We start from the raw sequence: 13,187 nt of genomic DNA, 5'->3' as shown, positions 1-13,187 counted from the left end.
TTTTTGCTAAGTTACAACTCCCGTTTTTCTGATGACTTTGCTGGATCGAGTTGTAATCTTAAACTCTATGGTGACCTGATACTTCTGTTGTGTTCTTCTGCATGCTTATTCCTCATTAATGTTAATGCACGCATGCTGAATTACATCAGTCACCATATTTCATCATGCATTTCAAATTCTTCATATTATATATCAAATGCGTGTATGAATTACAAGATATAGGGGGAGATCTCCATGATTATACTCTTCAAGTGTGCATTGCTTCAAAAGCAAATTCCTCACTATGCACATCTTCAGGGGGAGTTCTTCTATTTCTTGCAATCAAATTCCTCAACATCAGTATCGACACTTCATATATTTATCCCCGTTGAAAACTTAACCTATATTGTCATCAATCACCAAAAAGGGGGAGATTGTAAGTGCATCTAGTGCCCCTTAGTGATTTTGGTGTATTGAAGACTTATAGGTTAAGGGACTGATGCGTTTGTGAGTGTACACAGGTCTATAGGTCTATGAGGAGTTTGATATTTACAGAGAAAGTTGACCCCTAAAAATGATGTTCTTCGACTGAAGACTTTGAAAGTGAAGAAATTGGTGTGACCTTGAAGACATGGCAATCATTCGAGGAACATGAAGCGTGAAGACTTTTGTTTTCATAGTTTCATTTTCACTTTCTTGAGTCATAGGAAACGCCATACTGTTAAAGGGGGTCGAGGAAATGCTAAGGAAAAATTTCCATGTGATGCTCAACTCAAAATCCTACACCTACCAATCCCTTCGAGTGAAGCCATTGGAAATCTCATACAGTTCAGTCATATTCTTCAGTGACAGAGACGAAGTTCTTCTGGTCTCTGAGGAATTTGTTTTGACTGAGGGGTTAGGAATTCGCCAGTGTGAATTGCCTACACAGTGAGGAACATGATAGCCCTGAGGATCTTGATAGTCAAAATTCCGACTGTTGCGGTGCTATGCGCCAGCGGTTCCAAAATATCTACCCACCTAACGGTCATGTCAGACAAGGGCATTTATGTCTTATCATGTCGGGTTGTTCCCCAGGCTATAAATAGCCGCCCCCTACAACCACTAGCTGGTTGGCTGCTCTGAGAGAAACTGACACTTGTCATTTGAGAGCATCCCTTCCTTCGAGGACTTTGAGCGAAAATCATCAAGTGAGGAAAACCCAAACCCAACACCTACAAACCCAAAGTGATTGAGCATCACTGAAGAGATTGATCCTGTGTGGATCTGACGCTTGTTTTCTTTAAAGACTGTGCTTCTTCCAGACGGTTAGGCGTCAAGGTCTAGAGCATCCAAGAGGAATTATGGATCGCCGAGTGACCGAGTTTGTGAAGGTTCGGAAGTCACCTGAAGACTTACCACGAGTGATTGGGCGAGGTCTGTGTGACCTTAGCTCAAGGAGAATACGATGAGGACTGTGTGTCCGGGACTGGGTGTCCTCGAGTTTAAATACTCAGCCGCTCCAACTAGATGTACAGCTGAGGCAACAGTTGGAACTGGTCTACCAAATCATTGTCTTCACCGAGCTCACTGGTTCTATTTCCTCAACTCTTTCATTTCCTCATGTCTGTTGTTGTGTGCCTGTTCATATCTGTTTGAAGACTTTGACTGAAGACTTTCTCAATTTCCTCAGTTCAATTTCTTCAGTCTGTCCGTCTTCTTTCTTGTGTTATCCTGTGTTTACGCGTTCTGTACTCTGTGCTTGACTTCATTTCATCATGATGACTATGCTTGTGTTCTGTTATGTTTACTTCTGAGTACTTATTCCGCTGCAAGTAGTTCTTCATTTAGGAATTTCCTCAACAGCAAATTCCTCAGTGAAGAATTCATAAAAATCGCCTATTCACCCCCCTCTAGTCGATATAACGCACTTTCAGTATATTCCTTATTTTAAGCTTTGATGTGTGTTGTCATCAATTTCCAAAGATGGGGAGATTGAAAGCACATTTACCCCCTTGGTGGTTTTGGTAATTCATGTCAACATAGATTTTGTTGGACTAATGGTTCCCATGAGAATTTTTCAGGAGGAGTTCACCTTAGGCAAGTACAAGAATGAACATGTGGACCACTCAAGCTACTATTGGACAAGCATTGGCAAAGCTCCAAGGTTCTACATTTTTTGTTAACTGATCCAAGATCATATTGAGTCCATAGGAAAGCCACACTATTAAAAGGGGATGACATTTTGATCATGGACTATTTGCTCAAGTGCTTAGAGATATTGCTCCAAAATCCTCAACCACACCCTCACATTCATCTACGTCCAAAACCATAAAGCCTATCTCGGTCCCACCGAATCACATCCAGACGGACCCATCGAGATACACTTGATAGAGCCACTGCCTAAACCCTAGCAACTCGGTCTCACTGAGATGACCCTTCGGTCTCATCAAAGTGCACTTGCCAACCTTCTGTTGCATATTGATTTCATCTTGGAATTTCCGAGTGGTTCGATCGTTCTCATCCAAGTGTGGAAAGGGATTTGTTCATCACCATTCGGTCTCACCTAGATGTTCCATCTGGTCTCACCGAAAGGCCTAAAGTTCAAACCTTTTGCACTAGTCGGTCTCACCGAGTGTTCTCACCCGGTCCCATCAAGTTGTGCATAAAGTTGTGTAACAATTACATTTTTTATGTTACCTATATATGCCCCCCCCCACCCATGCCACCAACTCTTAGAGAGCAAACCATGACGAAGCTACCACTTCCCATATGTATTTTCTGAGAAGGAACCACCTACACTTGTGCTGAAATCAAAAGGATTCCACTTCAACCTTTGATCCTTGATTTCTAGCCCCACAAGTTGCTTCCACTTCAATCCTTCTTCCACATAGCCAAATCTATGAGAGGGTGATTGAGTGTTGAGGAGACTATCTTTTGAAGCACAAGAGGAACTAGTTCATCATCAACAACATCTATTACCTTTTGGAGAGTGGTCCCATACATTGGTTAGGTGTCACTTGGGAGCCTCCAAGATTTGGATTGGAACCAAGGACTTTGTAAGGGCAAGGAGATCGTCTATTTCATGAAAATCTACCCCGAGTGAGGCTAGTCCTTCGTGGACATAAACCATGATGGCATAGACAAAGTTGACTCTTCGTGGACTCGCGCAGCCGTTACCCTTCGTGGGTTAAAGTCTCCATCAACGTGGACATATAATAGCACCACCTATCAGAACACGCCAAAAATCACCGTGTCTTCATTGCGTTTGATCTTTCGAACTCTGTCATCTCTATTTTCCTGCACTTGCATGCTGATTATTGTCCGCTACCCATACTCTAGATATGCATGTGTAGATTGTATTGTTCGTCACTTAACTTGTGCTAAAATCTGCCTAAGTTACAAGAGAAATAAACAGGACACCGTTAATACATATGGCCAAGATGTATGTGACATATAGAGTATTCCTACCCAATGGTGCATTTGCATTTCAAAAGGAAATTTCTTTAAAAATTGCACAATTCTAGGGGGGGGCTCGTGCATGTCACATGTTCTCAAAAAGCTTTCATATATTCTTGGTATATTCCTTATTTGAAGCTTTGATGTGTGTTGTCATAAATTTCCAAAGATGGGGAGATTGAAAGCACATTTACCCCCTTGGTGGTTTTGGTAATTCATGTCAACATAGATTTTGTTGGACTAATGGTTCCCATGAGAATGTTTTAGGAAGAGTTCACCTTAGGCAAGTACAAGAATGAAGATGTGGACCACTCAAGCTACTGTTGGACAAGCATTGGCAAAGCTCCAAGGCTCTACATTTTTTGTTAAGTGATCCAAGATCATATTGAGTCCATAGGAAAGCCAACACTATTAAAAGGGGATGACGTTTTGATCATGGACTATTTCCTCAAGTTCTTAGAGATATTGCTCCAAAATCCTCAGCCACACCCTCACATTCATCTACGTCCAAAACCATAAAGCCTATCTCGGTCCCACTGAAACACATCCAGCCGGACCCATCGAGATACACTTGACAGAGCCACTGCCTAAACCCTAGCAACTCGGTCTCACCGAGATGACCCTTCGGTCTCATCGAAGTGCACTTGCCAACCTTCTGTCGCCTATTGATTTCATCTTGGAATTTGCGAGTGGTTTCGATTGTTCTCACCGAAGTGTGGAAAGGGATTTGGTCATGACCATCACCGAGCTGTTCCATCCGGTCTCACCGAAAAGCCTAAAGTTTAAACCTTTTGCACTAGTCGGTCTCACCGAGTGTTCTCACCCTGTCCCATCGAGTTGTGCATAAAGGTGTGTGATAGTTACATTTTTATTTTACCTATATATACCCCCACCCATTCCACCAACTCTCACAGAGCAAACCATGACGAGGCTACCACTTCCCATATGAATTTTCTGAGAGAGAACCACCTACCCTTGTGCTGAAATCAAAAAGATTCCACTTCAACCTTTGATCCTTGATTTCTAGCCCCCTCAAGTTGCTTCCACTTCAATCTTTCTTCAACCACATAGCCAAATCTATGAGATGGTGATTGAGTGTTGAGGAGACAATCTTTTGAAGCAAAAGAGCAAGGAGTTCATCATCAACAACATCTATTACCTTTTGAAGAGTGGTCCCCTAAATTGGTTAGGTGTCACTTGGGAGCCTCCAAGATGTGGAGTTGAACAAAGGAGTTTGTAAGGGCAAGGAGATCGTTTGTTTCATGAAAATCTACCCCGGGTGAGGCTAGTCCTTCGTGGACATAAACCATGATGGCATAGACAAGGTTGATTTTTCGTGGACCCTTTGTGCACTCGCGCAGCCGTTACCCTCCGTGGGTTGAAGTCTCCATCAACGTGGACGTACGGTAGCACTACCTATTGGAACACGGCAAAAATCACCGTGTCTTCATTGCGCTTGATCTTCCAAACTCTCTCATCTCTATTTTGTTGCACTTGCATGTTGTTTATTGTCCGTTAGCCATACTCTAGATATGCACGTATACATTGTATTGGTCATCACTTAACTTGTGCTAAAATCTGCCTAAGTTACAAGAGGAATAAAAAACTGCCCCCCCCCCCCCTTCCTCTTCTCTTGTAGGCCTATCCTTTCGATACCACACGCTTTCATGGGAATCAATGAATCATCCGTAAAGAGAAGATCGGAAATAGAAGGGGCTTCTCTGACCACCTGAAATGCCTCCATTTTCTTCCGCATCCGCAACGTCTTTGCACGGTGAGCATGATACATCATCAATCTGAAGTCTGAAGTCTGGACTTTTTGTTTCCTTAACTATCAGCTTTGCGTGTGGCTTTAAAGAAAACGTTGCAGGTGTGGGTATGTGCAGGAACCCGAGTAAATTGCAGCAGTACCTCACTATGGTCTACGAAACTTGGAATTGGTGCTCCGAAAACACTTCATTTTGGTGCACTCGTAATCTCAGCCGTGGAGTGGCCATGTCGAACTATTCGCTCATGTACCTTCTTCCTTGCATGGATGATGACGCGTCTGGCGTGTGGGGTGTGTTTTGCCTGTTTTTCTTCTTTGACATGTGTGCTTTGCATGTTTGTATCGTGCTTTGTCCATCCTGCCGGTGCATCAGCATTGTTCAGCGGTGCGTCAGGCCTAGTCTAGTTAGGTCAGGGATGTAAGTGGCAAATAAATGGCGTCCGCAATCACGTTTAGTTAGTTTTTACTAGCTTGATAGTTCATCTTCCTCAAACAAACAAAAAACCTTTTTAAACTATCATATTAAGTGAACTTTAAACAGGATTAAACAGGACCCGGTTGACATCCCTAAGCTAGGTGATCCTCCAGTTGACATGGTTTTAGCTCGGTTTCCTTTTAATGAACCAAGCACAGAGGTTTCCTTTTAATGAACCAAGCACAGAGGTTTCCCTTAATTAACCGACCAACTTTATGTACCGACTTCTGTCAAATGGAACAGAACAGTTCTCCTGCCGTTGGAAAAAACGGACAGAGCATCCACTGATTGCTGAAAAACGAACTCACTCGGAAAGGTGAAATTAAGGTGGGTCAAAAATCAAATATGCGATTCCGGCCGCGATTGCTGTGGCGCGGTGCAGACTACAGGGTGAAAGTACTGAGAAGAACAAAGGTATACATACATTATATAACTTGCACTTTTCTAGACCTGTAAACAGCATGACATTGCAAATCTCTTCTCTCTTTTTTTGGCACTACATTGCAAATCTCTTTTACAAGCAATAGCAACCTGAAATCCTAAAGGCTTCCTCATTTAAAACCTGGGCAAGCTTCAGTGCAAGTGCGGTGATCTTCACATTGCCTCTCCTGTATTTACCAACTCTGTAAGGAGCATTCGTCTGTACCAGCCTGGTACCAGGGCTGCTCTGCTCTAATGGATAGGATGGTACTGCGTGATCCCACGTTTTGGGGGTAGTTTCCTTAGTATAAACAGAACCATAGCTGAAGGTACGATCTCGACCAGCTGCAAGCCAATTTGGTGAATCCGGTCAGCAACCACAAAGTAATTCAGTTACTCTTAGGGAACAGCTACAAAGCATGCCTATGTACATATCACTAAAATAATCAAGAGACAACTAAAGTTGCGCAAATGATATCCCTGAAGCACTGCAAGAAGATTTAACTTTTGTGTTTTCTATTTCAAAGTATAAGTCGATGCCCCGATTATCCCTTTTAACTGGTTTGCTCTCTCCACAAGCACCCTGGGGCCTGATTGATACCTTTTTCGTTTAACTTTCTGCTTTCGGATTCGTGTCCAAGCACGCCAAAGTCGCTAGAATGAAGTGATGGAAGCTCGGATATACCTGGTGGTGATACGATGATGTCCAAAAGGCTATTAAGGAGAAGACTGTTTCAGACGCCTATAATTGGATAGGAGTGCATACAACATAGAGAAGTACAAGGTGGCAAGGAAGACCACAAAGTGAGCTGTGAGTGAAGCAAGGGGTCGAGCATATGAGGACATCTGCCAGCGTTTAAACACGAAGGAAGGTGAAAGGGACATCTATAAGATGGCCAAGATCTCAGGGGGGGGGGGGGGGGGGGGGGGGACGAGGGATATCAACCAAGTAAAATGCATCAAGGATGGAGCAGATCGATTTCTAGTGAAGGACAAGGAAATCAAGCATAGACGGTGATAGCACTTCGACAAGCTGTTCAATGGAGAGAACGAGAGCTCTACCATTGAGCGTTTTGTGTGTTTTGTGCGACGAATCCAAGAGTCTAAGGTCAGGGAGGCTCTAAAAAGGATCAAAAGAGGCAAGGCGATGGGCGCTATCCCCATTGAGGTGTGGAGAGGTCTCGGAGATATAGCGATAGTATGGCTAATTAAGCTTTTCAACCTCATATTTCGGGCAAGCAAGATGCCCGAAGAATGGAGGCAGAATACATTAGTACCAATCTTCAAGAACAAGGGGGGTGTTCAAAGTTGTACTCCCTCCATTCACAAATATAAGATGTTTTGGATATTTCAATATTATAGACTACATACGGACTGAAATGAGTGAACAAACACACTAAAATGTGTCTATATACATCCGATTCGGAAAAAAGTTAGAACATCTTATATTTGTGAACAGAGCGGGTACTAATTAGTAATTGCCGTGGAATTAAGCTGATGAGCCATACAATGAAGTTATGGGAGAGTCATTGAGCACCGCTTAAGAAGAATGACAAGCGTGACAAAAAATCAGTTTGCTTCATGCCTGGGAGGTTGACCATGGAAGCCATTTTCTTGGTACAACAACTTATATAGGGAGCAAAAGAAGGACCTGCATATGGTGTTCATTGACTTGGAAAAGGCCTATGATAAGATACTGCGGAATGTCATGTGATGGACCTTGGAGAAACACAAAGTCCCAACAAAGTACATTACCCTCATCAAGGATATGTAAGATCATGTTGTGACAAGTGATGGCGACACTGACGATTTTCCAATTAAAATAGGACTGCACCAAGGGTCAGCTTTGAGCCCTTATCTTTTTGCTTTGGTGATGGATGAGGTCACAAGGAATATACAAGGAGATATCCCATGGTGTGTGCTCTTTGCAGATGATGTGGTGCTAGACGACAATAGTCGGACGGGGGTTAATAGAAAGTTAGATTGGCGGGGATAGACTTCGGAATTGGAAGTTTTTAGGCTTAGTGGAACTAAAATATAGTACATGAGGTGCGGTTTCAGTACAACTAGGCACGAGGAGGGGGAAATTAGCCTTGGTGGGCAGGTGATACCCCAGGAGCACACCTTTCGATATCTGGGATCAATGCCGCAAAAGGATGGTGATATCAATGAAGATGTGACCCATCGAATCAAAGTTGGATGGATGAAGTGGCACCAAGCTTCTGACGTCCTCTATGACAAGAGAATACCACAAAAGCTATGATGTTGTATGGCACTAAATGTTGGCCAACTGAAAGGCGACATGTCCAACAGTTAGGTGTAGCAGAGATGAGCATGTTGAGATGTATATGTGGCCACACAAGAAAGGATCGGGTCCAGAATGAGGATATATGTGATAAACTGGGGTAGCACCGATTGAAGAGAAGCTTGTCCGGCATCGTCTGAGATGGTTTGGGCATATACAACGTAGGCCTCCAGAACCGCCAATGTATAGCGGATGGTTAAAGTGCACTCGTAATGTCAAGAGAGGTCGGGGTAGACCAAACTTTACATGGGAGGAGTCCGTTAAGATAGATCTGAAGGACTGAAATATCACCAGAGAACTAGCCATGCCATGGACAGGGGTGCGTGGAAGCTAGCTATCCATGTGACAGAACCATGAGCTGGTTTCGAGATCTTATGTGTTTCAACTCTAGCCTCCCCCAACTTGTTTGGGACCGGGCTTTGTTGTTGTTGTTGTTGTTGTTGTTGTTTGTTTGTTTGTTTCTAACACTTAGATTACATTGGCATGCATATCCATGTTCTTGATACTGTGAAGTTAATGATGGAATTCCTCATTCTTCCCTCAATGCAAGCATGTGAGCGAGGTGGACCATGGATCTATCACCTATGTCATCTGAAGACAAACCTAACTAACCTCGATACCTACAACTTGCCTATCTACTCATAAAGCTATTTGCATTCAAGAAACCCTGAAATCTGGTAACACATAGCACATAAAATTAACATTAGGCTCAACACTGCTAAAAGTATTGGGATGTCTTGGTATGTGCCATATACTACATTTTTATAATTGTATGTACTTACAGTGGTGATTATCAGTATTATCTCAATGTCTCAATACCGGTTTATCATAGCAAAATGCACATCACCACTCAAGTCAAATTGCATAAGATGATGCTCGACATTGTGAAAATGAGACAACATAACTAAATGGAGGCATACCAGGTAATAAAAGAAATTCAGAATCGGATGGCTCAGAACATCAAGATCAGCTGCTTTATCAAATGCATTGAGACACATCTGGAAATTACATGCTTAAGTTAGTAGATTCATCTAACTCACCTACCTAAGTTGGTGGTAGAATAGCGTAGATCAAAGTAATTGCAAGCACTTTTTGTGAGGGATTTACAAGCACTTACCATGACACATCTGATCAAGAAACAAGTAAAGCAGATGGTAGTGACATAGCCAACCTGCAAGAGGGGATACGTCATTACCATATAGTTGTTATAGACAAGCCTCCTAAACTATGATTAATATAAACAAGCCTACAAAAGTAAGACTACCATAGACACTCCTCCAAGACTAGGACTAGTATAGACAAGCCTCCAAAAGTAAGACTAATGGAACACGAAGTATACCTCCTGTAATTTCTTCCGTCTACCTTTTGATTCTACGGGAAAACGTTGCAACATGAGGAATAGCCTGCAGCAATAGATAGTACCGAATACTGTATCAGTCCATAAAATGTTACTGCTAGCCATAGTGCATACATTCTATCTCTTATTGTACTTTCTGCGCCCTAGCATGGCACAGAGCACATATATGACATATCCTGGTAGTACAAGCACAATGGTTGTTATCGGTTGGAAAGAGTTGTCTGGGTTTTTACTGGTAAATCAATTCACCATGCGACTAATAAAATTATACAGGTAGCTGTAGTAGTATCATGGTGGCGCAAGCATAGATGATACAGAGTGGAAAGAACAGGTCTAGATTCTTCAGTACTGAATATGTCCGGTCTAGCATTGCAGAAAGCTACAGTTTATTAAAAGCATTACCTCCCACCATACAGAAGGAACCCAAAAGCTGCAAACAGTGATACGCCTGAAAAGTCATAGCATAATTAGCTGAAAAGATCAAGGTGTCAACACCCCACAGTAGATTATCCAATGATGTGCTTCACAGTTTCTCAAATTAGATAATACTGTAGTAGCTGAAAACTAGCACTGCAAAAAATGTCAAGACAGATGCATCCATGGACACTGCAATTCACATTGAATTGAAACACATGCCCCCCCCCCCCCCATTCACACACACACAGAGCAAATGAAGCAAGTATTTTACCTGCAAAGAACATCTTGGACAATATGACCATAATTCGAACTGGTTTCCACCACAAAACCAACCACAGAATTATCTGAAATTTGAAATTCATGTGTATTAGAGCATCTCATGGGTGTGCATACTGCAAAATCTTCCTAATTTGCATGTGTCAATTGAACAGTCATAAATGCAACATAGAGCATGATCATATTTCCTTACTGAGTGATACTAGTTAAGGAGGTTGTTTCGATGTCGGTTCTCTAAACAAAAGGACACATTGACATCTCGGTGCAATCAAGACATCAAAGAATCAACTATAGCTTGTACTTGATATTTCAGGATACTGGGTACCATTGTTTAATTTCTGTAGAGCATATAGGCAATCAAGAGCAAACAAAATAAGTGCGCCGTTTTATACAACGGGCTCTAGGGAGCCTGTTTTTGAAGAAAAAAAATCAAGATATATTTAGAAGTTTCAGAAAAAAACATTTTTTTCTATAAATACATATACATGTTCTCTATGTATCTGTAAACTTACATTAAATAATACAATTATTTGCAGGCTACATAAAAAGACAAAAAACTGGCCCAAATACAACAAAGAAAAGGCCATTTTAATCTCTGTATTTGTCTTTTTGTGTACATCACATATTAACATGTATGTTCATGAAATTTTGTACGTATATACTCCCTCCATTTCTTTTTAGTTTGCATACAAGATTTGGTCAAAGTCAAACTTTGTAAAGTTTGACTAGCTTTGTAGGAAAAGATATGAACATTCATACTATGAAATCAATATTATTAGATGCATGATGAAATTAATTTTCATAACATATAACTTTACTATTGTAGATGTTGATATTTTTTCTATAAAGTCAGTCGAACTTTACATGCGGACTAAAAAGAAACGGAGGGAGTACTACACATAGATGCTTATGTGTATACTTTTTCAGATTTATTTTTTTTAGATTTTGAAAATGTATTTTGGCTGAAAAAAAAGTATATGCACTTTCGAAACGGAACAGAATATATTATCTTGCAAAAAAGGAACACATTAAATATGTATAATTATCGCTTATGGTCATGGCAACAAAATAGAAACAACGCTAATTTGATTGGTCGTAGCTACATGGGTCCCACTTCTAGGCATCTAAAGCAATTTGGAAGCATCACAGGCTCACGGGTACTAAGACGTGGTTAATGTACAGATATTCACCCCTACATGCCATCATAACATAATCTTTGCATCATTTATCTTTCCAGGCAGACATCAGAGCAAGGTTTCACACATGAGCTTAACTGAATCAAGTCATGTACGTTATAGTGTAATGAGAAATTTCATGGACTAAGTTACCTGAATTGCATACACCACCCCATTGATCCAATAGAAAGTTGGCCTCAGCCCATCAGTCGACATCGCACGTGCCTAGCAAACAACTTCAGAAATTAACAGATGCAACGACAGTGAGGGAACACCACAAGAAACTATCAAACGCAAGCCGGTCTACAACCTGATAGTAAATCTCGGCCCAGAATAGCACCAAAAGCGCGTATGTAGTGAAGAACGCAAGCCCAGGCATGTCAAGAACCACATGTTGAAGTATCTGTGATGCCACATTGCTTAAACCATTACCCCCAATCAATTGGAACACCAATGTATTCATCAAATCAGGCACAAACCTCTGGTTGTATCAGCTGCACGTTTCGCCGCAGCACAAACACGATAGCCCGCACTGCAAACACAACTAGAAGGATCAAGCAACCAAACGCAAGCAAGGCGAACCAATGAAACAGCACAAATGTGTTACCCACCGCCATTCACGATGAAGTTAAGGAAATGGAACACCTTCTGCGTCGTCCACCCGTACTCGGGCACCCTACACTCGATTCTGATCAATTGGACCTACAACAGATATGGAGGTCCACAAATTCAAACCTTAATTTACATTACAACAATTCATGACCCCGCCTCACGATTCGTTGCCGAATCCCCAATTTTGAAATCAAGCACGCACGGATCAAGCCAACCCGCGCGATCGAGGGCACGGGCTCACGTAATCACAGAATCCGGGCTGGGACGTGACAGATCGGGAGGTGTTTTGGGTCAGGCAGGGGGCTTACAAGCGCGACGACGGAGACGACGCCGTAGAGCACGGCGAGGGCGTGGAAGATGCGGTCCTGCCACATCGGCGAGTCGTTCACATCTTTCCACCAGTCCACCGCGCCGTTCAGCGCCGCCGCGGCCGCGGCGTCCACCGCAAACAACCGCCCCATCCCGCGCGCCTCCCGTGGCGACAACGAGGCCAGGCGGCGCCGCCTGCAGATTCGAAGGGGGCGCGGATGGCGACGGGGCGGGCGGAGGGGGAAGGCGACGCGAGCTCGTCCCCAGGGGATTCGAAACCGAAATGAAATGGATTGATTTGGGACTTCGGTTTCGTTCGCGTTGCGTGGAGGCCGGGTGAAGGAGAAAGAAGGTTCGAGGCGAGCCTCTCCTCCGGCTTCGTGTTCCGCGGGTGGTCAGGGTGACCGGGCGGTGAGCCGATGCAGGGTAGGCGGATGAGAACACGTGGACAGCCAGCGCCTCCGTCCCTGGAGCTGGTCCGTGGTGGAACACACGAGCGAGGGGGGCAGGACGGGGCGGCCGGTGTATGGACCTAGCGCAGTGGTCGTCTATCGGAAGCGGGGCCTTGGTCCAGCACGGAGCGCCGGTTGAATGAGGTGGCACTGTGGGACAGTGCATGGGTTGTACAATCCCGATCTTCTTTTGGCTTTGACCGC

At 43.2% G+C, this 13,187-nt stretch overlaps 1 protein-coding gene across 1 annotated transcript; it reads right to left on the bottom strand.

Moving 5' to 3' along the window:
- Positions 1 to 5,977: 5,977 nt before the first annotated feature.
- LOC123127113 (tobamovirus multiplication protein 3) lies at positions 5,978 to 12,939 on the bottom strand. Its single transcript, XM_044546755.1, has 11 exons — positions 12,531 to 12,939; positions 12,222 to 12,312; positions 12,090 to 12,142; positions 11,921 to 12,013; positions 11,764 to 11,835; positions 10,431 to 10,503; positions 10,145 to 10,190; positions 9,725 to 9,788; positions 9,503 to 9,556; positions 9,306 to 9,383; positions 5,978 to 6,425 (listed from the first exon to the last, which is right to left on the bottom strand). Exons 1-11 carry the CDS (start codon positions 12,681 to 12,683, stop codon positions 6,333 to 6,335), a joined length of 870 nt encoding a protein of 289 aa, XP_044402690.1. The 5' UTR covers positions 12,684 to 12,939; the 3' UTR covers positions 5,978 to 6,332.
- Between the last annotated feature and the right edge of the window lie 248 nt (positions 12,940 to 13,187).

Source organism: Triticum aestivum, chromosome 1B, assembly GCF_018294505.1.
Source record: "Triticum aestivum cultivar Chinese Spring chromosome 1B, IWGSC CS RefSeq v2.1, whole genome shotgun sequence".
NCBI lineage: Eukaryota > Viridiplantae > Streptophyta > Magnoliopsida > Poales > Poaceae > Triticum > Triticum aestivum.
Note: the sequence above shows the minus strand (reverse complement) of the source record. Positions and strands in the feature narration are given on the sequence as shown.

Excerpts from the sequence above, each read along its gene's own strand:
- LOC123127113 (XM_044546755.1), bottom strand. The coding sequence starts at position 12,683 with ATGGGGCGGTTGTTTGCGGTGGACGCCGCGGCCGCGGCGGCGCTGAAC. Across the intron at positions 11,836-11,920 it reads GGGCCGAGATTTACTATCAG|GCACGTGCGATGTCGACTGA; the intron begins GTTGTAGACCGG and ends GTTGTTTGCTAG. Across the intron at positions 6,426-9,305 it reads TGAATTTCTTTTATTACCTG|CTGGTCGAGATCGTACCTTC; the intron begins GTATGCCTCCAT and ends ATTGGCTTGCAG.